This window comes from Mastigoproctus giganteus, chromosome 13, assembly GCF_048544385.1.
Source record: "Mastigoproctus giganteus isolate SK-2022 chromosome 13, ASM4854438v1, whole genome shotgun sequence".
In the NCBI taxonomy this organism is placed as follows: Eukaryota; Metazoa; Arthropoda; class Arachnida; order Uropygi; family Thelyphonidae; genus Mastigoproctus; species Mastigoproctus giganteus.
In genome coordinates this window covers 21,599,248-21,625,547 of record NC_143587.1, presented here as the reverse complement: position 1 = coordinate 21,625,547, position 26,300 = coordinate 21,599,248, and the positions used below count along the sequence as shown (strand labels likewise).

General features: G+C 36.3%; 1 protein-coding gene across 3 annotated transcripts in view; it reads left to right on the top strand.

Moving 5' to 3' along the window:
- Positions 1-26,300, top strand: part of LOC150075847 (N-acetylneuraminate (7)9-O-acetyltransferase) — a 156,865-nt gene that overhangs the window by 33,707 nt on the left and 96,858 nt on the right. For all 3 annotated transcript variants that reach the window (XM_090388141.1, XM_090388140.1, XM_090388142.1), the window contains exons 2-6: positions 2,329-2,425; positions 6,404-6,599; positions 9,307-9,632; positions 11,792-11,897; positions 16,606-16,730. In XM_090388141.1, the coding sequence (XP_090244267.1) occupies positions 2,329-2,425; positions 6,404-6,599; positions 9,307-9,632; positions 11,792-11,897; positions 16,606-16,730 (850 nt within the window). The remainder of the gene's footprint in view (positions 1-2,328; positions 2,426-6,403; positions 6,600-9,306; positions 9,633-11,791; positions 11,898-16,605; positions 16,731-26,300) is intronic.

Below are 26,300 nucleotides of genomic sequence, written 5' to 3'. Positions count from 1 at the left end.
CTTCACCCCTCTGTTCGTTCGAAATACCTGTCCAGCCGAGCCTTAAACTTATTTAGGCTATCAACTTCCCTGACAAGGGATGGAAGTCTGTTCCACCTACCAACCACCCGCTGGCTAAAGGCAAATTTCCGCACATCTATCCTACATCTGTCTTTCCTCAATTTGAATTTATGCCCTCTCAGGTGATTATTCTGAGCAAGAGGAAGAATCCCATCAGCATTGAGCATGCTCAAACCATTCAAGGCTTTGTACACCTCTATCAGATCACCTCGCTGGTGCCTAGTCTCCAGACACTGTAATTCGCAAAACTTAGCCTTTCTTCGTAAGAGCACCCCTTTGTTCCATTCACTAATCTTGTTGCCCTTCTCTGTACTCATTCCAACAGCTCTACATCCTTCTTGAAATGAGGCCTCCAGACCTGTACACAGTACTCAAGGTGTGGCCTGACCATTGCCTTATACAAGGGAATAATCACCTCCTTATCCCTGCTAGAAAAATTCCTATATATCATTGACAATACACCATGAGCTACTCCTGCAGCCCGTCTGCACCGCTCAGAGAACCTCATATCTGCCTGCACAACCACCCCCAGGTCTCTTTCATTCTCTACCACTGTCAGTGTAGTACCACAGAGTTGATACGTTGCTCTGAGGTTGCCGTTTCCCATATGTAGTCAATGTTAAACTTCATTTGCCACCTCTCGGCCCATCTGCTCAACCTTTCCAGATCCTGTTGCAGCAGCGTAGTGTCCTTGACAACCCTGCCAACCTTCGTATCGTCTGCAAACTTGGACACCAAGCCTGATATACCATCATCAATATCATTCATAAATACAGAAAACAATAAAGGACCCAACACCGAACCCTGAGGGACTCCACTAATAACATTAGTCCACGATGAGCAGTGTCCATTGATTACCACTCTCTGTCTTCTCCCCCTCAACCACCCCTTTATCCATAGCAGCAATTTGCCTCCAATGCCACACTGCTCCAATTTGTGCAGCAGTCTTCCATGTGCAACAGTATCAAAAGCCTTTCTAAGATCCAAGTATATAATATCAAAGTTATTCCCTGCATCCAGTTCTTTTGTGACTGCATCATAGTATCCAATCAAATTGGTCAGGCAAGACTTCCCCTTAACAAAACCATGGTGTGTCTGAGCTATAACTGAAGTCTTGTCTAGATGATCCTGCAGTGCTTCTTTAACCAAGAAGCGTGTCCATTAATTTTCCAGGAACAGAAGTTAAACTCACAGGTCTATAATTACTTGTGTCAGCCTTGTGAATTGGGGTCACATTTGCACATCTCCAGTCCATGGGTACCTCCCCTGAGTCCAAGGAAGCTCTCATAATTATGGCTAAGGGTTTGCTTACTTCCATTGCTGCCTCCTTTATATACTGGATAGATTCCATCCACCCCAGGTGCCTTTCTTGTGTTTATCTTCAACAATTTCTCCTCCACTTTACTCTCAGTTATTATAAGATTCTCTAGCTTACTGCCAGAGTTGAATACACCTCTGGCATTCCCCTCGCTGAATAACTCCTCATGTGTGAATGTCGATGCAAAATTATAGGTGTGTTTGTTTCACAATAAATTATATTGCTTTGCCCTGACTGCTTGTGTTATGCAACTTGCATGCCAGTTAAATACAAGTTAACTGTCTTTCATAAATAGATCCATTTCAATCATTTTACTTTAGGAAATCATAGATGTCATTGACAAGGAACATGGCAATTGAATAAAAATGTATAAAAGAAAACCTTCTCAAATTATCCATTTAAATTTGTCATATAATACTGTAAATGAAAAAATTAAAACTTATTTAGATTCCCCCAAACATGCCCAGATAGATGCAAGCCAGTTATTGCTACAAAAAAAAAAAAAAATAAATAATAATTAAATATAGCTAAATGTTATGGTATATTCTGTCTGGAAGTATATCTCTGGTTGTGTCTGATCCTTAATTTCATTACTAAAAATTGACATCTTGAAACAGGCTATTACCTGCTTCAGGTTGTCAGACTCAACTCTTTGGATGCAGGATTTCAGTTGATGTCTGTTTAATAATGTTGCAAGTAGTAAATTAAACAAATTTTGTTACATGTAGTATAGTATCATTAAAAGTTGTCTCTAATTTTCTTTTTAGGAGTGAGCTAAAATGTAGTCTAGTGTACAAAGATTGTGCCTAGCCCAAAAACTGTTTTAAATAAGTTAATTTGGAATGATTTAAAAATTATTTTATTGCAGCATTTTCAAAAGTATAGTATATAATAGTATTTGTATATACAAAAAAAAAAAAAAAAAAAAAAAATCTGACTGATCTTTACAGGGATTGATTCATGTAAATGGTTGCTGAGTGATGGTCGATTTCAAGGATACAGAGTATGGCAGCCATATGGATGTATGATGCATACCTATAGTACCATGTAAGGATTCATCTTTATTGTTTAACTTTATTTTAAATTTCTTGGAATCTTTATTTATAATTTGTCAATTCCTGTTTGAGTTTTTATTAAAGAAGCCTGAATATTCCTTTTTTATTATAGAAACAGAGAGGGGGGAGTTATTACAGGAATCCTTCTCTAAGGGGGGAAGACTTCTGTAATGAATCCCCAGGGAAGGTGGACAGCAAGGGGATCATGTTACCTCAATTCTGGAAGATGAATACTATATTTTCCAGAATACTATATAGTATATACCATAGTGAACTATAAATAGCTAAGATAATCAGGACATCATTTGCAGAGTGCCTGGTTTTTGATTTTCTGCACTATGTTAGTAACTCACTTAGACATGAGCTGTTCAGAGGAGCTGTGATTGTGCAGGAATGAATTAGTTACAATTTGCAAAGCCTACAATGCACTCTGCTTTTCTAAAGAACATTGATAACACAATAGTATGGTGAATTACTGCACAAAAAATATAAATTAATTAAAGCAATGAAAAATTCAAATTAGATATAAAGGAAATTATAACGAAGAGAGCTCTACTTTTTCTTCATGAACTTTTTATAAGTGCAGGGCCTGTATGTTATGATCAGTTTGATGGAGTAGCCAGACACTGCTGTATCAGTGGAAAACATTGCATCATCAAAGGCAATAAATGTCATAAAAAGTAGTTTAGTAAAACAAACATGACACTTACATTAGCATAGGCACATGATGCAAGAAAGCAAGCTTATATAGCATCAGCCAAAAAAAAAAAAAAAAAATCCACCCTTATTTCATCCGTCCACTTGCTCCAAATGTTTGTCAAGTTCTGCCTTGAATCTATTTAAGCTATCAACTTTTACGACAGATGGACATTTGTTCCAGTAATCATCCACCCACTGGCTAAAAGGCAAACTTCTGCACATCCATCCTACAACTGTGCCCTTCCTCAATTTGAATTTCTGCCCTCTCAGGCGATTATTCTGAGCAAGAGGAAGAATCCCATCAGCATTGAGCATGCTCAAACCATTCAAGGCTTTATACACCTCTATCAGATCACCTCACTGGTGCCTAGTCTCCAGACACTGTAATTTGCAAAACTTAAGCCTTTCTTCGTAAGAGCAATCCTTTGTTCCATTCACTAATCTTGTTGCCCTTCTCTGTACTCGTTCCAGCAGCTCTACATCCTTCTTAAAATGAGGCCTCCAGACTGTATACAGTACTCAAGGTGTGGCCTGACCATTGCCTTATACAAGGGGATAATTACCTCCTTATCCCTGCTAGAAAAATTCCTGTATATCATTGACAAGACACCATGAGCTACTCTTGCAGACCATCTGCACTGCTCAGAAAACTTCATATCTGCCTGCACAATTACCCCCAGGTCCTTTTCACTCTCTACCTCTGTCAGTGTAGTACCACACAGTTGATACATTACTCTGGGGTTACTGCTTCATATATGCAGTACTTTACATTTGTCAATGTTAAACTTCAGTTGCCGCCTCTCTGCCCATCTGCTCAACTTTTCTAGATCCTGTTGCAGCAGTGTACTGTCATTAACAACCCTGCCGACCTTCATATCATCTGCAAACTTGGACATTAAGCCTGATATACCATCATCAATATCATTAATGAATACAGAAAACAACAATGGACCCAACACTGAACCCTGGGGGACTCCACCAATAACCTTAGTCCACGAAGAGCAGTGTCCATTGATTACCACTCTCTGTCTTCTCTCACTTATCCATTCTTTTATCCATAGCAGCAATTTACCTCCAATGGCACACTGCTCTAATTTGTGCAGCAGTCACCCATGTGCAAAAGTATCAAAAGCCTTTCTAAGATCCAAATATATGATATTAAAATTATTCTTTGCATCCAGTTCCTTTGTGACTACATCATAGTATCCAATCAAATTTGTCAGACAAGACTTCTCCTTAACAAACCCATGCTGTGTCCGAGCTATAACTGAAGTCTTGTCTAGATGATCCTGCAGTGCTTCTTTAACCAGTGCCTCCATTAATTTCTCTGGAACAGAAGTTAAACTAACAGGTCTGTAATTACCTGTGTTTCCCTTTGATTCTCCTTTGTGGATTGGAGTCCAAGATGTTGTTTTTCAGTTTGTTACACACTCCTCAGCATCATGTGACATTTCATCAATACATCAACTTATCGTACTGTTTGAGAGTGGAACCTTTTCAATTTCTCGTACTGCATCTTGTCCTAACATTTTACTCACTGTAATTTTACATTCTGACATTATTAGGTTCTCACTAACTGCGTTACTTTTTCTTTTCTGGGCAGTTAAGTTTTGCTACTAAATAACTTGCTTCCTGAGCCTTTTCATTGAATGTGACTTTTTTTAACAAAAGCTTTACTCTGTTTGTTTTGAGTTTCCAATAGCCATCTAAAATAATCAGCACCTTTACTTGTGAAATGGCTGTGATTTGTAGTTATGTCTTTTCAATTTTGCTGGAACCATAGGTGCATTTGTAATTGTTTGCCACAAATGACACACAATGGTATAGGACAATTTTGATTACCAGCCGATGTAAAACCCATTGATAAGTAGCTATCATTGTAAAGATGGATTTTTTTTGTGTCCCTTGTTGCACTGGTGCAATGACTCAGAAGATTGTAATTATTCATCACTAACTTTATCAGAGATTGTCCGTAGGCGTAGGCTTAGAATCCTCCTCTTCCATCTCACACCTCATCTTCAAAAATCGCCATGTTGCACCATCAGTCATGTTTTTAAAACACAAAGCACTAATAAAGTATAAAACAGGGCATAATAAATAACTAAACGAGAAAATTGCAAAAAATATGAAAACTTCACAGTACAATTCACTTCTAATTTACACAATCCACGTTTTGCAATGTTTACAACAATAGCAGTTGGGGGATAATTCGGGTGGGAAAGGCTGACATCATCAGCTTACTGGTGCAATACAGCACTTACCAATTACAATGGCCTTCCCTGTCTCCCATCATTAACTGAGAATGGAATCAACAAAATGGTCCTACTGCACACTGCCATACGGGGCTGAAAGACCTCTAACAGAATTGCTAATGTGGCTGCTCAGTCACTGCCATCACTGTGAGCAATAGCATTGCACGGTGTGCGAAGTTCAAAAAACGTTGTTTATTTATTTTTTTTTTTAAATCACTTGCGGAAACCCAGTTGAGAAACCCTGCACTAGTGTATGACCTTGCATTTTGCTGCATTAAAACATAGCTGCCACTTTTCTGACCATCTTTGAAGCCTCTTCAAGTCATCTTGAAACAGCACTGTTTGACCCTGATCATTAAAGACTCCCAATCTTCACATTGTTTGCAAATTTTGACATCATGCCCTCTATCCCTTCATCAATGTTGTTTCTGGTTTTCATAATTCACAACCCTTCTATGCCGACCGGGCTAGCCGGGTGGGTAAAGTACCTGCCTAGCAACCCAAAGGTTGCGGGTTTGAATCCTGCCTCGGGCTTGGATCAGAGTACTGCAAAAACCTTGAGAGGTGCATTATGGCCACAGAAGCTGATGCGCCAACAACTAACTAAAACAAAAAACAAAAACCTCCTCCTACTGTGCAGCTACCTTAGAATCTTAGATGAGAGCATCCTAGAATATTTCCAGGAATCTCAACATGTTCCACCTTACATAGTAATCCTCTCATGAGGGACTGAGTCAAATCCTATAGCCACAAGAAAATCACATGATTTAGGTTTAGGTATTCCCACATCTTTTCTAAGAAATTCAGTGAGTATAAACAGATTTTTCAAACAAACCCACAGTATATTCCATTATCCCCTCTACTAAAGTATTTATTATAATCAATGTTTTTTGTATCAAGTTTTTATTTACCATATTTGTAATTTAAGGAAAGTAACTCTTATATACTTACTATTCTTTTTCATGCTAATTATGCTATAAAATTATTAGTAACTTAATTTTTGTTTTCTGTTTCCTTAGAGAATCTAGAATGTGTATGAGGTATATTGCCTATTGGGGAGGCAAAACACATATAGTATTTGTTGGTGACTCTCGAATTCGCCAACTTTTTTTTGCCTTTGTAAATCAGATTGATCCAAAGTATCCAACAGGAGATCATCACGATCGTGTTCACCATGCTCTTGCATTTGGTGATAAGGATTTGAAAGTAGATGCTGTAAGTGATTTTTTTTTTTTTAAATTAATATTATTTAAATGAAAACAACAGCTGAAAAAAAGTCTGTTATTCCACTGTTATTATTGATGTATACTGTCAGTTTAATAACATTAAACTGATAGTTTATGAATTTTGGGGGCATTTGTAAAACTTGAGGAGGTCCAGAATTTGTACTGTTGCAACACTACAAATTCTGAATAGAAATATAAAATATAAATTTCTGTATAAAATTTAAAGTTGCCATATATTGTATAATGATACTATACTAATTGCAGTGCACTAGCAAATTGTTGTTATAGCATCATCAGTTCTGCTATAACAATTTGGCTGTGGTTTGTTTTGGCAGTCTCATCAAATTGAACAAGATATTCACAATTTGCGAGACTCAATTCAAACTTAAAATTTCACTGGAAATGGGAAGCATTCAAGGAATTAATCGTGGAAGCTACTAAAAGTTTCATACCTATTAAGAAATATTGTTCAAGGCTTAGCCCTAAATAGTTATCAAATGAACTAATGAGACTTGTGACAGAGAAGAAAAATGCATGGGATGCATATAAATTATCAAGCAACTCAGAAGCCCATGGCAGATATAAGCTAGTCTGTAATCAGGTCACAAAGGAGGTTAGGCAGGCAAAGGCATATTATGAGAAATCTTTGGCAAAGGATGCTAAGAAAAACAGCAAGGATTTCTTTACTTATATAAACTCTAAAAGGAAGGGGATGAATCTGATTGGTCCACTTGATATCGATGGTTCGACTGTTGATGATCCTGCTCAGATAGCAAACAAACTGAATGAGTATTTTGCCTCTACATTCACACATGAGGAGTTATTAAGGTTTGAAAATGGCAGAAGGTTATCAAATTGTAGCAGGGTGCTTAATGATTTTGTAATAACTGAGAGCAAAGTGGAGGAGAAATTGTTGAAGTTAAACATAAGAAAGGCACCTGGGGTTGATGGGATCTATCCAGTTATATTAAAGGAGGCGGCAAAGCAACTAAGCAAACCCTTAGCCATAATTATGAGAGCATCCTTGGACTCAGGGGAGGTCTCCACGGAGTGGAGATGTACAAATGTATCCCCAATTCACAAAGGGGGATCGAAGGGTGACACGAGTAATTACAGACCAGTTAGTTTAACTTCTGTTCCAGGTAAAATAATGGAGTCACTGGTTAAAGATGCATTGCAGGATCATCTAGACAAGACTGCAGCAATAATTCAGACAGTGTATACTGTCTGAATTATTGCTGCAGTCTTGTCTGACAAATTTGATAGGATATTATGATGTGTTACAAAGGAACTGGATGCAAAAAATAATTTTGATATCATATATTTGGATTTCAGGAAAGCTTTTGACTCTTGCGCATGGAAGACTATTGTACAAATTGGAGCAGAATGGTATTAAGGGTAAGTTGCTACAATGGATAAAAAGATGTTGAGTGGGAGAAGACAGGGTGGTAATCAATAGGTGCTGCTCTTTGTGGACTAACGTTATTAGTGGAGTCCCACAGGGTTCAGTGTTGGGTCCACTGTTTTTTGTATATTTATCAATGATGTTGATGAAGGTATGTCAGGCTTAGTGTCAAAGTTTGCAGATGATACAAAGGTTGGCAGGGTTGTTAATGACAGTAATGGCAGTGTGCTACTGCAACAGGATCTAGAAAATTTGGGCAGATGGGTTAAGAAGTGGCAACTGAAGTTTAACCAGACAAGTACTGCATATGGGTAGAAGTAACCCCAGAGAAACGTACCAACTGTTTGGTACTACACTTAAGGTGGTAGAAAATGAAAAAGACCTCGGAGTAATTGTGCAGTCACATATGAAATTTTCTGAGCAATGCAGACAGGCTGCCAGGACAGGTCATGGGGGGTTTTGTCAATGATATATAGGAATTTTGCTAGCAGGGAAAAGGAGGTGATTGTCCCTCTGTATAAGGCAATGGTCAGGCCACTCCTTGAGTACTGTGTAGAGGTCTGGAGGCCTCATTTTAGGAAGGATGTAGATTTGCTTGAGCGTGTACAGAGAAGGGCAACAAGATTGGTGAGAGGAATGAAGGGATCCTCTTACCATGAGAGGCTTAAGTTCTGCAAATTTCAGTGGCTGGAGACTAGGCACATACACAGTGATCTGATTGAGGTGTATAAGGCCTTGAATGGGTTGAGCACGCTGAATTCTGATGGGATCCTTCCACTTGTTCAGATTACGAACCTAAGGGGGCATAAATTCAAATTAAGAAAAGACAAATGTAGAATAGATGTGCAGAAATTTGCCTTTAGCCAGCAGGTGGTTAATTGCTGGAACAAACTTCCATCTGTCTTGGAAGTTGATAGGTTAAATAAATTTAAGGAGGAACTGGACAGGCATTTGGAGGGAATGGGCTGATTTTTTTTTTTTTTTTTTTTTGGCTGATGCTTTCTTGCATCACATGCCACTACTACTACTACTGTAGGTTTATTTTGAATAAACTGTACAAAAATGCATATAAAAACCTATATTGCTGGTTAGGTTACACTAATGACTTCAAAATACATTGTGTTTTTGAATGATGTGATATTGATTAACTATAATAATATGCTGTATCATCTACGGTTTTAATAAGTATAAAAATTAATCTGTCATTTTATCTTAATTTATATTCAGAGTTAAAAAGTATAAAAGCAAATATTAGTAATGAATTAAGATTAACCAAAACTTTCCCTTCTAGGAATTTTTTTGGCATCCTATGATTAATGAATCTATGTACGAGGTATATAAGAAATGGATGACAAAAGATTCTCGTCAGAGGCCAACAGTAGTAGTGACTGGTAGTGCTACGTGGAGCATTAAGACAAGTAATGCTAGTTTAGAAGCCTTAGAGGGTTACAAAATGAACTTGACAAAGCTTGTACCATATTTAAATTGGATGAAGTCTACTACCAAGGTTCTGTGGGTTTTACAGGATCCTGTTGTACCTGAAAAGCTTCATCCAAGTCGAGCAATGATAACTAATGAACAGATTGATTTATACAACAAAGCAGCCATGGATATTCTGTAAGTATAGAGTTTATTTGCTTTAATTATCATCTGCATGGCTTTTTTAATGTTATACATTTAGACAATGTATGTTAGTTGCTTTTTTGGCAGATTCTTCAGTTATTTTGCTGAATGATATATTTGCAGTTGAATGTGCAAATATCACCACATCCATATGTGGGTTGAAAGCTGAGAAGACAGAAGATATATTTCAGGAATATGTGAGGAAAGGTTATTCCAGAAAACAGAAGTAGAATGGGAAATATATGAGAAAGAGGAAAAGTTGGTTCTGAGGTTTGGAGTTGGACAGTGAATGGATGCTGACTGGTTGTGACATCTTCAGACTGGTTTGGCAGAGCGTGGGGAAATTACAATTGCCAATTTGGAAGAACAGCACCCATGGAAGTAGCTATAGAAAAGACATTCAACAGAAATGTCTATGAGACAAATAGTGGAGAGACTTTGTAAGAAATGGGTCAATAATTAACCTGCCTGCTCTCTTTTAAATGGAGTCTAGAAATTGAGAGGTTTTGGGGGAACCAGATATGGGAAATATATTCCATGGTAAAACAGATTTGAGATTTGTGCAGAGTGAGTAGTTTTCATTGAGAGTGAAAATCTAAGGTTTTTCCTGGCCAAGAGAGATTAGAAGTCAGAGTAATCCTAATAAAGGTACGTGATTTTCTCCAGAACTGAGTGTTGTTGAAGTTGAGTATAAGAGCAGTAGACTTTTTTTGCAAGAGATAAGACAGACTGAGTTTTAGAAGATTTGAAGTTAAGTTTTCTTTGCCACATTGGAGAATTATCTGGAGATCAGCATTTAACTACTTGGTTGTAGATATTCGAGAAGGTGAGGCCTTTTGTGCCGATCAAGTTTTTTCATATCGGACTGTGGGATGTAGTATGCTATGATCAACAAAACTATGGATAGGATTTCCAGTCAGTGAAGAAGGTCATTCATATATAGGAGAAAAAGAGTGGGGAAAGAACTAAACCTTCGAGAACACCAGTTTAGTGGAGAAGTTTAAAGGGTCATCTACACCATCAGTCAGAGAAAACTAGATGCCCAGTTGCAAAAAAAAAAAAAAAAACAGTTGGCAGTTCATAAGATGATAGAAGACTTTTATGCTAAACATGATCAGAAGCTCTTAGAATTACCAAGAGCAATTGAATTTGTCCAAAGATGAGTAACATAAGCATTACATCACCAGTGAGTTGACACTGATCATTTTGATCAATGATCATCACATTGGTATTGATCAGATGGAAAGTTTTGAGATAGTTTAAGATGTTGGCTGATGGACTTCTCATTACTTTAGAAAAGTAGAGGTTTAAATGTAATGGAATGATAATTGAAATAGATGATATATCACCCTTGTTAGGAACTGGCTGATTATAAGCAAATTTCTGTGCAGAAAAAAAGCAAATTTCCGTGCAGTGGAATAAGGAAGTGTGAAAAGACAGCACAAAACATGAAAAAGCTTGAGGAGCCACAGGTTTTGAGAACAAGTATATAAAAGCTTTTGCAATTTGGAACTTTCTTGGCATCAAGATCATTCTGAATTCTTCTAACATCCTTCTGTCAGAAGACTACAGAAAGCACTGAGTGTGGTGTGGTGTGTTTAGTATGGTAGCAGGTGATTTGCCAAGATTATTGATACAAGTTTTAAAAGTAGAATGCTAATAAGTCAGCTTTATCATTTGTGAGGATGCAACATAACAATTAGGTCATAACATTGGTGGGAGTATAGATGGACAGAAGTGATGGCAAGTAGCTTCAGCAAAAGACCAGAAAGCTTGACTACAACTCATATACTACTCGTGGACTGTTAAATAAGTATGGATTGATTAATAACTGTTTTACAATTGTTGCAACCTTTAGTGTGTGCTATTTAGCCCACTTATGTGTTTTTTCTAATATTTCTTGGATTGACTAATTGAGGTTACTCCACTATTTGATGAGGGATCAGTAACTTTAGAAACTGACTGTACTAGTAGTTTCTCATTTAAATAAATGGCAGCCTAATATTTCGGTGATGCCATTGGAGTTTACTGCTGTGAACTAAACAGTTGCAGTATTCACTGCAGTGTAAAATATACTGACAAAAATACATAAGTGAGCAAAATAGTTTGCCTGTCTTATATACGGTTAATAAAATGTTGACTTTTTGTTTTAGGAGGTATAGTAATGTCCATGTGTGGAGTTCCTCACGTCTTGTGTCACAAGGGTATAATCATGATCAGGAAGATGGTTTACATATGGGACGAGTTGCTCTTAATTATGTAAGTATTACATAATATAATAATGGCATATTAATATAACAAAATTTATTATTGTCAGCTCTTGTTGATGCTGATAAATTTTGTTAAATTAGTTTATAAATGTTTTTAATAATTAAATTAATTTTATTTATTGAAATATAAATGTCACACATTTATGCTAGAAAGTATTTCTGAATTAAAAATATTGTATATAGCATAAATATGTATATAGCAGCAGTTTTATTTCATGTAATATTTTTAATTTCAAAAAGTATAGGATAGCTTAATATATTTTGTGTTAGATAATGCTTTTTCTTTTATTAGAGGCTATGCTTCTTTTAATATGTTAGGGATGAAAAACTGCAGTTTAAAAATGATGAAAAAAAAACTATGTTAAACAGTGTTGTTGATTAATTAATAGTTTCTAAGTTTGAGGAGAAGGAAGTCAATTATATTCACAAAAAGTGTGGATAATTGCTTCAAATATAATAAATACCAGTGTAACTATCTCAGTGTTCTCTGTTCTCCCGAGAAAATTTTGCCAGCCGGGTCATGAAGTTTAATACTTTGCAATATTATAAAATTTTTTGTTATTTATAAATGTGACTTAAGCAATCCAGAGCAAAAATTAATTGCATAATTTAACATTATATTGATTTAATGATAATTTGTTCAACAAACTTTGAAAAAATTTAATATTGGCTAGTGTTATATTTTTTAACTGAAAAATGAAAATTCTAACATTATGTCCATAAACACACTGTAACAAATAAGGTACTTTTTATTTAAAAAGTAGAATGTTTTAATAACAAATTAAAAAAAAAAAACTATTTTATTAGAATTCGAAGTAAAAAAATAATAACAAAAAAATGTTTAAATTTAAATATTTTCTGATTTAACTTCTTACTCATTATGGGTTCTTATTTTATTTTTTTGTTTTATTTTATTGCAATATATATTATTATATTTGTGCTCCTGTATGGAGACCAAGACAAACAGTGCATCTAACAGTTCACAGAATTTAACATGGTGTACTAGTTAGCAGAATTATAATACTCAGCTTGCCATAGAGATGGCTGCAGAGTGAGTGAGTTGATACACCGAGTTGACTCAGAAAGCGTCCAAAAGATTTGAATAACAAAAGTGAATCTGAGTCGACACAGTGAATCACAGAATTCAGCCAACATATCGATGCTGTCAACTGACTGGCATCTGATAAGTCAACATAAAGCACACATTAATATTCTGAGTAATTTAAATTCGCAGTGTTGAACTATGCAATGGCTGTATGATGTCAGTGCGATGGTCGAATAGTGGGAGGTCTTAAACTGCATAGCTAGGTTACGTACCAGAAAGCTGAGTTCTACTGATCTTTCGGCATCCAATCACAATTCCAACTGGATTGGTGTCTGCTCCTGTCGCATTGACCTTGATCGCATAGTATGTTCGAATTAATATTGATCGAGATCAGTACCATACAGTGTTGCAAGAAAATGCTTAATTTTAGCCGGGCGGTCGGTTAAATTCACCAGGCGGGGTGCCCATTTGATAGGTCCTGGGTAGAACACTGTATCTTCATATCAGAATGCATTTATTAATAATTACCCTCAAAGAAGTGGGAAACAAATTATTGGAAAAAGCAAACATACTTACTAGATGAAATTTCAGATATTAAGCCTGCATTTAAACCAACTCTAGATGAGGGGCTAAAAACTAGTATTAAGAATAAGTTCTTGAAACAAGTGAATGTCTAAGAACTTGAATTTAGTCTGGTGTATCAAGCCTGTTGAGTGTTGTAACAGCTCTCAAAGAGAGTTAACTTCTTTTTGACAGTTCCGCACTGTCCTTAGAGAAGAAAGCTGAATTTGCCATCTAAAGTACTGACACAATTTGATAGCTGTTGTTACACTACTTTAGAGGAAAGTTAGAAACCATAGATTTAGTTAATTAAGGGGAGATGTTGTCTGATCAACCTGATTGAATACTATGACACAGTAACAAAGGAACTAGATCCAAAATATAATTTGGACATCATATACTTCGATTTCAGAAAAACCTTTGATACTGTTACACATAAAAGACTGCTATACAAATTGGAGTAGTATGGCATTAAGGGCAAGTTGCTGCTATGGTTAAAGGGATGGTTCAATGGGAGAAGACAGACAGTGGCTATCATTGGGCACTGTTTTTCTTGGATTAATGTTATTAGTGGAATTCCCTAGGATTCATTGTTGGGTACACTGTTGTTTTCTATATTTATTAATGATATTGATGAAGGTTTGTTGGAGACAATGTCTAAGTTTGCAGGTGATACAAAGTTTTCAGGCTAGTTAATGACAGTTATCAGGGTATGCTACTGCAACAAGATCTAGAGAAATTGGGCAGATGGGGCTGAAAAGTGGCAATTGAAGTTTAATTGACTGATGGAAGGTACTTTGTACGGGGAGCATTAATCTCAGATTAGCCTGTTGAGTAAATATACTGTAAAATTAGGTAGCAAATACAAGGCAAGTCCCCAACACATTACCTAATTGTATTGTATATTAAGTCATTATGTTGAATAAACTAACTTAGAAACTCACGTGGTATAATAGTGATTATTTAGAGAGAGAAATTTCTTGCCACATTTCAAGTGTTTTTAAATTTTCCATTTATAACTTTGATTTCAGGAAGTAATAGAATGCAAGGTGATAAATACGAATGGTTCAAGTTCATTGAAGTTTGTTTCACCAAACTTTTTTTTTTTTTTTTTTTCACATTCAAGTACAGAAATATATGTTGTAATAATTCCATAAAAAGGAAACCCATTCTCATGCTACAAAACAGGATATGTTTTTGTTTGATATCTCAGTATAATAGAGATCACTTACTGGTTATTCTTCTACTGAAAATTCTTGATGATTCATGCTTTCAGAATTATGCCTTTTAGGCTTTGAAATAACCTTCTGCATTTCGGTGAGGACTGAAATGTAACACTAATTAAAATTTTTGAGCATAGCAGTTCTTGTTCACAATACTTCTGTTAAACTAGTCAGGTAATTATAACATTTGACCTCCATCAAATGTGGATTTCTTCAGATATCAAAGTGAATTTTCTGTCTATTTAGTGAAGCACAATTAGGTTACATAAAACTGTTTTAAGGCATAGTTAGGTTACACAGAATTTAACCATGCTTTTAAATGATTCCACGAAAATTGTAGTAACCAATATTTAATCTTGATACTTCCTCATAATGTAACCAAAACATTGCTAGTTAGATAAGAATTGCCATGGCAATCAGTTCACAAAATGATGGTTTTGAAGTGTTTGTCACCCAATTGCAGTATATTTTTAGGAGATAGTTCACATTTGATCTCAGTCTGTGAACTTGTTATTAATGCGGGAGACTTTGACACAAGGGCTACCAGTCAGCTTGTGAGTAGGTGCTCATTTATGAAACCTTTATTAAATTTTCAAAGCAGTGGTGTTGACCTCACTTGAAAATTGTTAATCCATAAAACATGGATCACAACTGGGTAGCTCTGAGCAATCCATACTAAGATTCTTCTAGCACAGTATTTTTTTTTATATTGGTGAGTTAAATAGGAGGATCTCAGAGTGACAGTGTACCAGAGAGAGCCTTGGAGAATAATTCTGTGGTTAAAAAATTCTTGATATCTTCAAATTATTCAAAATATTGTGGTATGAAACAATATTTTCAGTTCTTTTGAAATAAAATAGGCTGCCTTCTTTGTGTAAATATAACATTGAGCCAAAATAATTATAAGATTTGCAGTTATTTGGACTTAACTTCCTGTGAAAATATTCACTGTTAGATACCTCAAAATCCTAATTGTAAGCCAGCTGAACAGCAGCGTGCAGTCCATCCTGATCTGCAAAAAAACTAGGTTCTGATTTTATAACCAGAAAACAAACCATATAACAATTAGAAATGTAAAGAGTATAGCTGCAAATTTCATCGGTCTTGGTTTCTTAAAAAATGAAAGTCTTCTTTTTGAAAGAAACAGGAGAGGAAGCACACCTGGGTTTAGATCTTGAAACCAAGGTTATGATAATATCTGAGTATTACCAAGGGGTAGATTAAATTTCCCCGTGGGGCTTACCTGACTTTTCGTATTTTTTCATCCTGTTCTAGCCTGATTATCAAGGATATGTAAGTTCACGTGGAAATGTATTATGTAGCATAATGCACACACCTGTGTGCAGCTGACAACTATTCTGCAGTTAAAGTCTTGACCTTATATCTTGATTTAATTGGCTATTACTCTGTATATTTTATGCAACTGTGATATGTGGTATGGATTAACATATTTTCCATTTTAAGGATATTTTCCACTGTTGTGATACTGTTATTATTATTGTGTATAACTGGAACTTTGAAATAGATAATTTTTTAATAAATTTCCTGATATTTTGCAAGCATCATGTTGTGTTGCTTGCAAAATATCTATTTAAAAAAAATCACTACATTATATACTTTGCTATAGGGACTGGCATAGTAATATTATTAAAACATGAAAAAAAAATTGAAATGGAAGATTAGCTTTAAAATGTTCATGCTTTTTGTAGAAAATTTGAGTTGAACTTTAAAAGCAAAAAAAAATAATAATTTAATGAAATTAATTTTAATATACTATATTTAAAATGTGTGTGATTTTATTTATTCATAGTTATTTTCATGTTCTCATAGAAATGTGTGATATAAGAAAATTTTTCGTTTTCATGTAGGCTGTTCAAATTCTTTTAAATATGTACTGTAATGATCATATGAACTACAATGATGGAACCTGTTGCAGTAGCCCAGAGCATATTACTACTCTTCAGATAATAACTTTTTCAGTGTTTGGTGTATGGTATGTTTGAATCATTTTATTCCCCCCCCTTAATGTATAAAAAATATTTTGAGATTTAAAATTATATCTCATAAAATTTGAAAAAAAATATATTGTTTTCATTATTATATTACATTCACTTTATCACTGGTGGATTCAAATGAGTGTAATACTAAGTATTTGGATAAACTACTACATGAGGTGTGTGTGTGTGAGAGAGAGAGAGAGAGAGAGAGAGAGAGAGAGAGAGAAACAGACAAACCCACACGTGTAATAAGAAGTCTTTCTTCTGAGAGCTGTGAATATTATTTATCAGGAATAAATTTCAGAAATTATTTTATTTAGTAATTAAAAAAAAAAATTATTAAATAAAATAGAACTCAATATTTTATTCAGTTCTAGCTGCATTAAAGGTTAGCCTCTATACCTATCACTGAAAGGTCAGTGTCATCTACTCCTGTTAGTGCCTCCATAGCCAGGTGGACAGGAGCAGCAGTGCGTAACACATGCTTCTCGATTAGACCTGGGGTTCGAGCCCATGACCACCAGATGCGGAAAAGTCAGGGATTGACCACTGAATATCCCCGGAGCAATATGGCCTTAGTTGCTAATGCTCCTAAAAACCAAATAACAACAACATCTACTCCTGTTTGTAAATGTCTGTTGTTGAGAAAAGGAGGAGATTAATTTTTCAATATTGATCAGTGAGAGATGTTGTTTCCACTGAAAATCAGTAAATATCTAGGTCAGGAGTGGCCAACTTAATTTGTAATGCGATCTACTTTTTTTCCTTCAAAATGTGCCGTGATCTACCATCTCAAAAATTTCATTGCACAAGGTGCACAAATCGAGGGATGACTGTATATTTAAAATTCATCGTGATCGACCGAAATTAAATCTGCGATCGACTAGTTGGCCAACCCTGATCTTGGTGGATGTAGTAGTAGTAGTAACTGCATGTGATGCAAGAAAGCAAATGTATAAGCTTATGCAGCATCAGCCAAAAAAAAAAAAAAAAAAAAAAATTACAAAATAATCCCCTCTAAATATTTGTCCAGTTCCTCCTTAAATTTATTTAACATATCAACTTCCACAACAACAGATGGAAGTTTGTACCAGCAATTAACCACCCGCTGGCTAAAGGCAAATTTCCATACATCTATTCTATATCTCTCCTTCCTCAATTTCAATTTATGCCCCCTTAGGCTCATAATCTGAACAAGTGGAAGAATTCAGCGTGCTCCACCCTTCAAGGCCTTATACCCCTCAATCAGATCACCTCGCAGGTGCCTAGTCTCCAGCTGCTGCAATTTGCAGAACTTAAGCCTCTCCTGGTAAGAGGCTTCCTTCATTCCCCTCACCATTCTTGTTGCCCTTCTCTGTACACGCTCAAGCAAATCTACAACCTTCCTAAAATGAGGCCTCCAGACCTGCACGCAGTACTCAAGGCATGGCCTGACCATTGCCTTATACAGAGGGACAATCACCTCCTTTTCCCTGCTAGCAAAATTCCTGTATATCATTGACAACTCCCCATGGACCTGCCCTGACAGCCTGTCTGCATTGCTCAGAAAACTTCATATCTGACTGCACAATTACTCCAAGGTCTTTTTCATTTTCTACCACCTTAAGTATAGTACCACACAGTTGGTACGTTTCTCTATGGTTACTTTTACCCATGTGCAGTACTTTGCATTTTTCAATGTTAAACTTCAGTTGACACTTCTCAGCCCATCTGCTCAAATTTTCTAGATCCTGTTACAGTAACACACTGCCATTAACAATCCTGTCAACCTTTGTATCATCTGCAAACTTCAATACTAAGCCTGATATACCTTCATCAATATCATTGAATAAATATACAAAACAACAGTGGACCCAACAGTGAATCCTGTGGGACTCCACTAATAACATTAGTCTACGAAGAGCAGCACCCATTGATTACCACCCTCTGTCCTCGCCCACTCAACCATCCTTTTATTCATTGTAGCAACTTACCCTTAATGCCATTCTGCTCCAATTTGTACAGTAGTCTTCCATGTGCAACAGTGTCAAAAGCTTTCCTGAAATCCCAATATACGATATCAAAATTATTTTTTGCGTCCAGTTCCTTTGTAACACATCATAATATCATATCAAATTTATCAGACAAGACTTTCCCTTAACAAACCCATGCTGTGTCTGAATTATTGCTGCAGTCTTGTCTAGATGATCCTGCAATGCATCTTTAACAAGTGACTCCATTATTTTACCCAGAACAGAAGTTAAACTAACTGGTCTGTAATTACTCGTGCCACCCTTCAATCTGCCTTTGTGAATTGGGGGTCACGTTTGCACAGCTCCAGTCCATGGGGATCTCCCCCGAGTCCAAGGATGCTCTCATAATTATGGCTAAGTGTTTGCTTAGTTGCTTTGCCGCCTCCTTTAATATAACTCGATAGATCCCATCAACCCCAAGTGCCTTTCTTATGTTTAACTTCAACAATTTCTCCTCCACTTTGCTCTCAGTTATTACAAAATCATGAAGCACCCTGTTACAATTTGATAACCTTGTGGCATTTTCAAACCTTAATAATTTCATGTGTGAACGTAGATGCAAAATACTCATTCAGTTTGTTTGCTATCTGAGCAGGATCATCAACAGTCGAACCATCGATATCAAGTGGACCAATCAGATTCATCCCCTTCCTTTTAGAGTTTATATAAGTAAAGAAATCCTTGCTGTTTTTCTTAGCATCCTTTGCTAAAGATTTCTCGTAATCTGCCTTCGCCTGCCTAACCTCTGTGACTTGATTACAGACTAGCTTATATACATCATAGGCTTCTGAGTCGCTTGATAATTTATATGCATCCCATCCATTTTTCTTCTCTGCCACGAGTCTCATTAGTTCATTTGACAACCATTTAGGCCTAAACCTTGAACAATATTTCTTAATAGGTACAAAACGTTTAGTAGCTTTCATTATTAATTCCCTGAATGCTTCCCACTTAGAATTTGCTGTTAGTAACATCATCAGTTGGTCCCACTGTACAGAATTTAAAAACTGTCTGAGACCACTGTAGTCACCTTTACAGAAGCAGAAACCCCTTCCTTTACCCCTGATGGTAATTATATCTTTAAGTAAATCCCACATCAGTACACTGTGATCACTGAAACCTAATGGTTCCTTTATCTGCAAATTCTTAATACATGAATGATCACTGCTGATAACCAGATCAAGAGAATTACCCCCTCTGGTTGCCTCTCAAACATACTGCTGCAGAAAACAATCATCCAATAAATCCACAAAAGTCTTACTGTTGTGCGAGTGACCGACCCAAAAGTTCCAGTCTATATCCGGGACGTTAAAATCCCCCATTATAAGACATTCTGATTTACTAGCCCACTCTATTTCTCTGTATAATTTTTCATTGTACTCATTCGAGTCATTAGGCCTATAACACACTGCTACTCTTATTTTTCCTTTCGCAGTGCTGATGTCACACCAAACTGACTCAACAGTGCACTGTTCATCTATATCAACTGGATGCACTTCTTTTGATTTTATGATTTTCTTAATTAACAGCATAACACCTCCTCCCTTTCTATCCTGTCTATCCTTTCTGTACACATTGTACTGCCTAAATTCCAGTTCTGCATTCCTTATATCTGTGTGACACCACGTCTCTGCTATCCCAACAATATCCGCCTTTGATGTCTCGACCAACACTTCAAATTCATCAAATTTATTTACTATACTTCTAGCATTGTTATACATGCAAGTATACATGTACCTATTCTTATTATTAGTTACTCTAACACATCCCATATACCCACATGTTTCACGATGACTGCCATCAGTCCCTGAAACCTCCAACACCCTTCGCTTCAAGCCACTACTTATTCTAATAGAAGTAGTGCAAGAACCACCTACGCCTCTGCCTACGCCCTACTTTTAACCTTTTAGTCTGTGAATCCCCCCCCCCCAAGCTAGCAGTTTTCCGACCCACCTAACACTGCCTCGATAGTATCAGCAAATATTCTTGCACCATTTCTATTTAAGTGTATCCCATCCCTGTAGAAGCTGTCTCTCCTGTTAACAAGCACAGACAACGCTGAAAAAAATTTTACCCCTTGAGCCTTGCACATTTCCTCCAGGGCCGAATTGATTGACAAGGCTCTCATTATGTACTCCCTTCTATCGTGTCTGGGCAGAATTGCAGGCCCTTTCAAATTTAAGCCTAATTCACGACTTTTTCGCAACATTGACCTGTACTTGTTAAGTAAATCTCCAAATCTCCTACTCTTAATGTCATTGGTGCCAACGTGTGCAACAATATCACCCTTTGTGCCCTTAAAAGATGTATATGCTTTACAATGTCATCAACTTTTGCCCCTGGCAGACATACCCTGGTCCTATTCCATCTATCCTTTTTACACAATATATTTCCCATCTCCCTGACAATAGAGTCACCGACGATAACTAACTCCTGGAAGACCAGCGCATTCTGCCTTGGAGGTTGCCGCTATGTTGCCTAATGCCCATGAGTGAGCTCTAGCGTTGAGTTGGGCAGCTGAGAGCTTGACGGGCCCCTCATATTAATTTCTTCAAGGGCATCTACCCTACACCTCAATCTCTCATAGATGCCCATCAGAAAGCTGAGTTGACACCTAATTTCTAGACACTCTCTGCACCTTGCACACACAAAAGCATCCTCCTTGGCTAGATCATGTTTCGTTCCAGAGAGTTCGGCAAACATTTCACAAGTTGCACATTTTTTTAGGCTGTGATGCATTGGAGAATCTGCATCACAGATTCTCCAATGCATCACAGTTCTCCCCCCCCTCAGTTCTCCTCCGAGTCACAGCACTCCTGCCACTTTGTGCCTGTTGCTTTTCTGCTCTAGTCTGGAGCATGATATTTTAAATTAATAAGATCAATAAATTTAATTAATTAATTTTCAATACTACACTATCTAATAGAATCCTAAAGGCAGGGATGCGAATTATGCTATATAATTTTACGTTAGAGCTACCTAGTTACCACAATTAAAAATTTGAATTCCCTACCACTCAATACGAAAACAATGGCTGCAAGATTCGAACGAAACAACAGTTTTACGTATATTAAGTAGTAATCTACAAAAACTCTTTTATCTAAATTAAAAATAAAAATAACCAGCATATCTAGAACTATATGGCTACTTATAAAGTACAATATAAAATAACAATTAGGTAAATGGCAAACACTTATCGCTTTTTCGGAGCCTGTAATTCACAGCTGTAATTTTTAAAGAGTCAGCTCCCTCTATGTGTTACTTCAGTGATTTCAATTGTTGTAATCATTGCAGTTTTCTAGTTTGCATGCTCATAACTTTTCCTGCCCATTTTTACTGTGGTCAGAACTGGATGACATTATACCCTGAATTTCTTCAAACTATTGTGTTCTGGATTTGGATGCTTGCTTGAAGATAAGGCAGTATTTTATCTAGGTATTTGGTCTAAGGACTTTCCAGTATTGTAAATGCATATGAGTGATTATTTATGACTAAAAATAATAAATTTCCTATTTACGCCCCAGCATGACACATAAGGTGTCAGAGGGGTTTACAAATAGAGATAATACAAGAGCATCGCTGTATTTAGTAGTCATCGTATGAGCTTGAACCATGATTGCTCAAAGTGAATGTACTTTTGGACAGTTTAACTTTACCACTCTGCTACGGTGGCCTATATCTTGAATACATTTACTTGTTTATTCCTTGTTATATATAAAATGTCAATAATTTTAATTAGATATACAGTAGACTTTCAGAATAACGGCTCCTTCGGAATTCAAGATGCCGTTATTTCGATTTTTCTGTTATATAGAAAGTTTTATTTTTAATATATTTAATGCAGAAATAATGAGGCTAAATAAGAAATAGAGAGATTAAAAATGCAATTTTATTAACAGCACATAAAAAACAAACATGTTGATGATCCAATGTTATATTCTGCCATTAATACACTCCTATTTATACTCCGTTCTTTTTTCTATTATTATATCAAGTTTGTCACTGAGCTTTAATGTTGTTTAATTATTTTTCTTTTCTTCTCTGTATGAGGTTTATTAACTTTAGGAGCCATAGTGAGGGGTTTTTAATTTAAAATAAATGCAAAACAGCGGTATAATTCATGATATTAGTACAGAATTCACTTTCAAAATGGCAAATTTAAACAAAAAAGTAATCACATGACTTGCCATTTTCTGTTTTTTTGGCACTGCAAGACATCTGCAGTGTATTAAACATCCAATCTCAATCTGCTGTTTGTTCGAATATGCCATTATTTGGGGTGCCGTTATTTCGACAGTCTTCTGTACTTCTTTTAATAAAGGTATGTTTTGTTGTCAAAACATGTTATAAGCTTTAACATGGAACCATAAGATTGACACACTCAAAATTGGGCACTGCTCACCTTGGTCTTGACCAGTGATTTTAATTCAGTTCAGTCTTACTGGGTAAGTTGGTCCAAATCCTTTTTTTTTTAAGCAACATAGCCTGGTTCTGATTGTCAGCCACCCTCCAAAGTTTTAAGTCAACAGCAAACTTGGACAGCTTTCTCTGCAGTCTCTTGTCATTTAGGAAGCTAAGAAACAAGAGATTTCAGCACCAACCCCTGAGGGGTCCCACTTGCTAATCCAGTCCACTCTGAAGAATACCCATTTATGACTACCCTCTGGCTCCTGTTCTTCAGCCAGTCCCTAATCCAAATGGATTTTCCTTGTTATCCTAACCTACTCTAATTATATATAATAACTTCTCATGAGGAATTGTATCAAAAGCCTTACTAAAATCCAAATATAGTAAATTCCTGTTAATACCTTTAAAGGAACAGGGTTCAATGAACATTATAAGTGGGGGTCTCTTTTTTTTTCGGAGGCAATTTTCCATCAGTATTTTGGTAGGTTACTTTTTTAGTTTTTTTGCAGTGTTTATGAAGAAGTGGTTAGAGGTAAGTTGAAAACCTGCATGTTTAATGTTTGCTATTTTGGCACCCCACAAACTTTTTTTTTTTCCCTTTGCTTAAAAAGAATTAAAATTTTTAAAAAGATTTCATTGAAGTATACTGCTGTTGACATTTATATTGAAGTATAAGTTAGCTGATGATACAATAATACCTTGGTATTATTGTATTGACTTGATTACTGCAGTTTTAACATAATAATGCTGCAATTAATAAAATTTATTGATGCTATTTTAAAAACACACATGCACACACGAAAGGCAGTAATTGCTATACCAGCAAAGAAAGCAGATGAATAATATTGAATTAAAAAAAAAAAAAAAAAGCTGAAGAGAGTATGCAAATGCACTCTTTCCTCAGCTATCTTCAAATTCAGTATTATGCTTCCTCAGCAACAATGAATAGATAGATAGTGAGTTATGAAGAGTGACTACCTACCTTCAATGGTTCGAGTTAAATATATAATAAATGTCACCTGCAGCTGCACTGGGAATAATTTCTATAAAGTAAACAAGCTATGGGATTAATAATTCCTAGAATTTAGTCTCTGTCCCTTTCCCAAAGCAAAATCAAGAGGAAAGACGATTATATCCAGTTTTATTCCTTCTTAGGACTTTAAAAAGAGCAACATAAGCAAGAAAGCATTTAAATGGGAATTCCATAGAACAAAAAGTGCATTGCACTTCGTAGGATTGACCCTGGGACCAAAAGAAAGAGAATTACAAGTGGGGTTGTGCTATAAACAGGAACATTATTACAAGAGTTTACTCTGTATAACATAAAAGTTGTTTTTTGCATCAGCCTGCTTTATAATCTCATCAAGTAATTACCAAATTAGTCAAGTAAGATTTTGAGAGACCAGTTGAGAATACCATTCTTGTCAAGAGGGTCCTGTATTGTCTTTAACTATAGATTCAATAATTTTATTAGCCACAGAAGTTAGACTTTATTAGTCTGTATTTCGCCACTTTAGCTTCTCCCCTTTGGATTAGGGAAACATTGGCCCTTCTCAACTCCAAGGGAACATTAACATTCCCTTAATGATGGGCTCACCTGCTTTCCTTTTTCAATATAATTGAGTATACATCACCATCTGTCCTCTGAGGCTTTACCCACTTTCGGCTTCAATAGCTTTTCAGGTGGGCACTTTTCTGCTATGGTTGTCACTTATTATACAGTACAGTAAACCCCCGCTATTCATGGTCGCTGATTTAAACCTAAAAAAATGTGAATTTTAAAGCGCCGTGAACATTTTCCGCCATGAAAAAAACATGGGCGTGGCTAAAATTATTTTGCCCAGTCCACAGAGTAGTACAGTCAGTTGTCGTATAACACGTGTTTACACTACACGAATTCGATCATACACGATTTATAAATAGGGGAACGATATCGTATATAACACGAACCAAATTCGCTTTTAAGCACGATTCGCCTTTGTGATTACAAGAAATGGCAGTCGGACAGGAATCACCCCAACTGAACGCAACACGATAGGAATGAAGAGAAGATTCTGAAAATGTATTTATTTTTTTATAGCAGTGAAGGGGAAACACATTTCACCATAATAACGTAAAATTCCAGCAATCGATATTATCGCAAATGCAATTAGATCGAGTTTACTACCAGTTTATAACAGATTCCACTAGCAGGAACGCAACTGGAAATTGTTTTTATTGTTTTATGGTAGTAACCCCCAGAAATGTGCTTTAGTAAAATGTGAGCTAGTGAGGTGTTAATAGAGTTGTCTCTGCCTTTATGGTGTTGTTTATTCAGTTGCTACACGCTCACAGCTTTGTTTATGTGTAGCAAGCGTGCCTCCTCATTTTGTAATTGTGCTTTATTATGAGTAAAAATAACTTAAAAGGTGTAAAAAGGAAACGTCCTGCACTCAATGGGTGGGGGGGTGACAAAATCGCAACCGCGGATGTTTCACGCTAATCCTTGTTCAGTACTTAGCTTCAAAATCTTTGCCTTTCAAAGTTCTGCTTCTTATTGATAACGTGCCAGGACATTCAAGCAGTCTAGAATTTGACCACCCAAACGTTGAAATTGTTTTTGCCACCCAACACCTCCGTAGCCGAGTGGTCAGGAGTGCAGTAGCACACGCTCTTTGAGTAGACCGGGGGTTCAAGCCCCTGACTGCTGAATACGGTCGATCTGCCAACCCGCACTAGACCAGCGTGGCAGATTATGGTCTATTTCCCTCAGCATGAATTGTTGAGGAGGCTTCCATCCTGCAGTGGGTTGATAATGGCTGTACTTTACCTTTACCACATCACTTCTACAACCGCTAGACCAAGGTGTGATTTCTGCGTTTAAGTCCTACTATGTTAGGAGAACTTTTACTGGCTTAATTGAAAAAAATGGAAAGGGAGTCAGACTTAACTGTAAGCCAAAGTTGGAAAAATTATAACATTGCAGATTGCCTGATCAACATCAAGACATCAGTTGATGAGATAAGTGCATCTACAATTAACGCGTGTTGATGAAAATTGTGGCCAGAAGTGGTTGTTGCTAAAACAGTCCCTAATGCCAATGAACTGGTTGCCAATATTGTAGAAATCGCACAGGGAATAGAAGGCAGGGGCTTTGAAAACATCGAT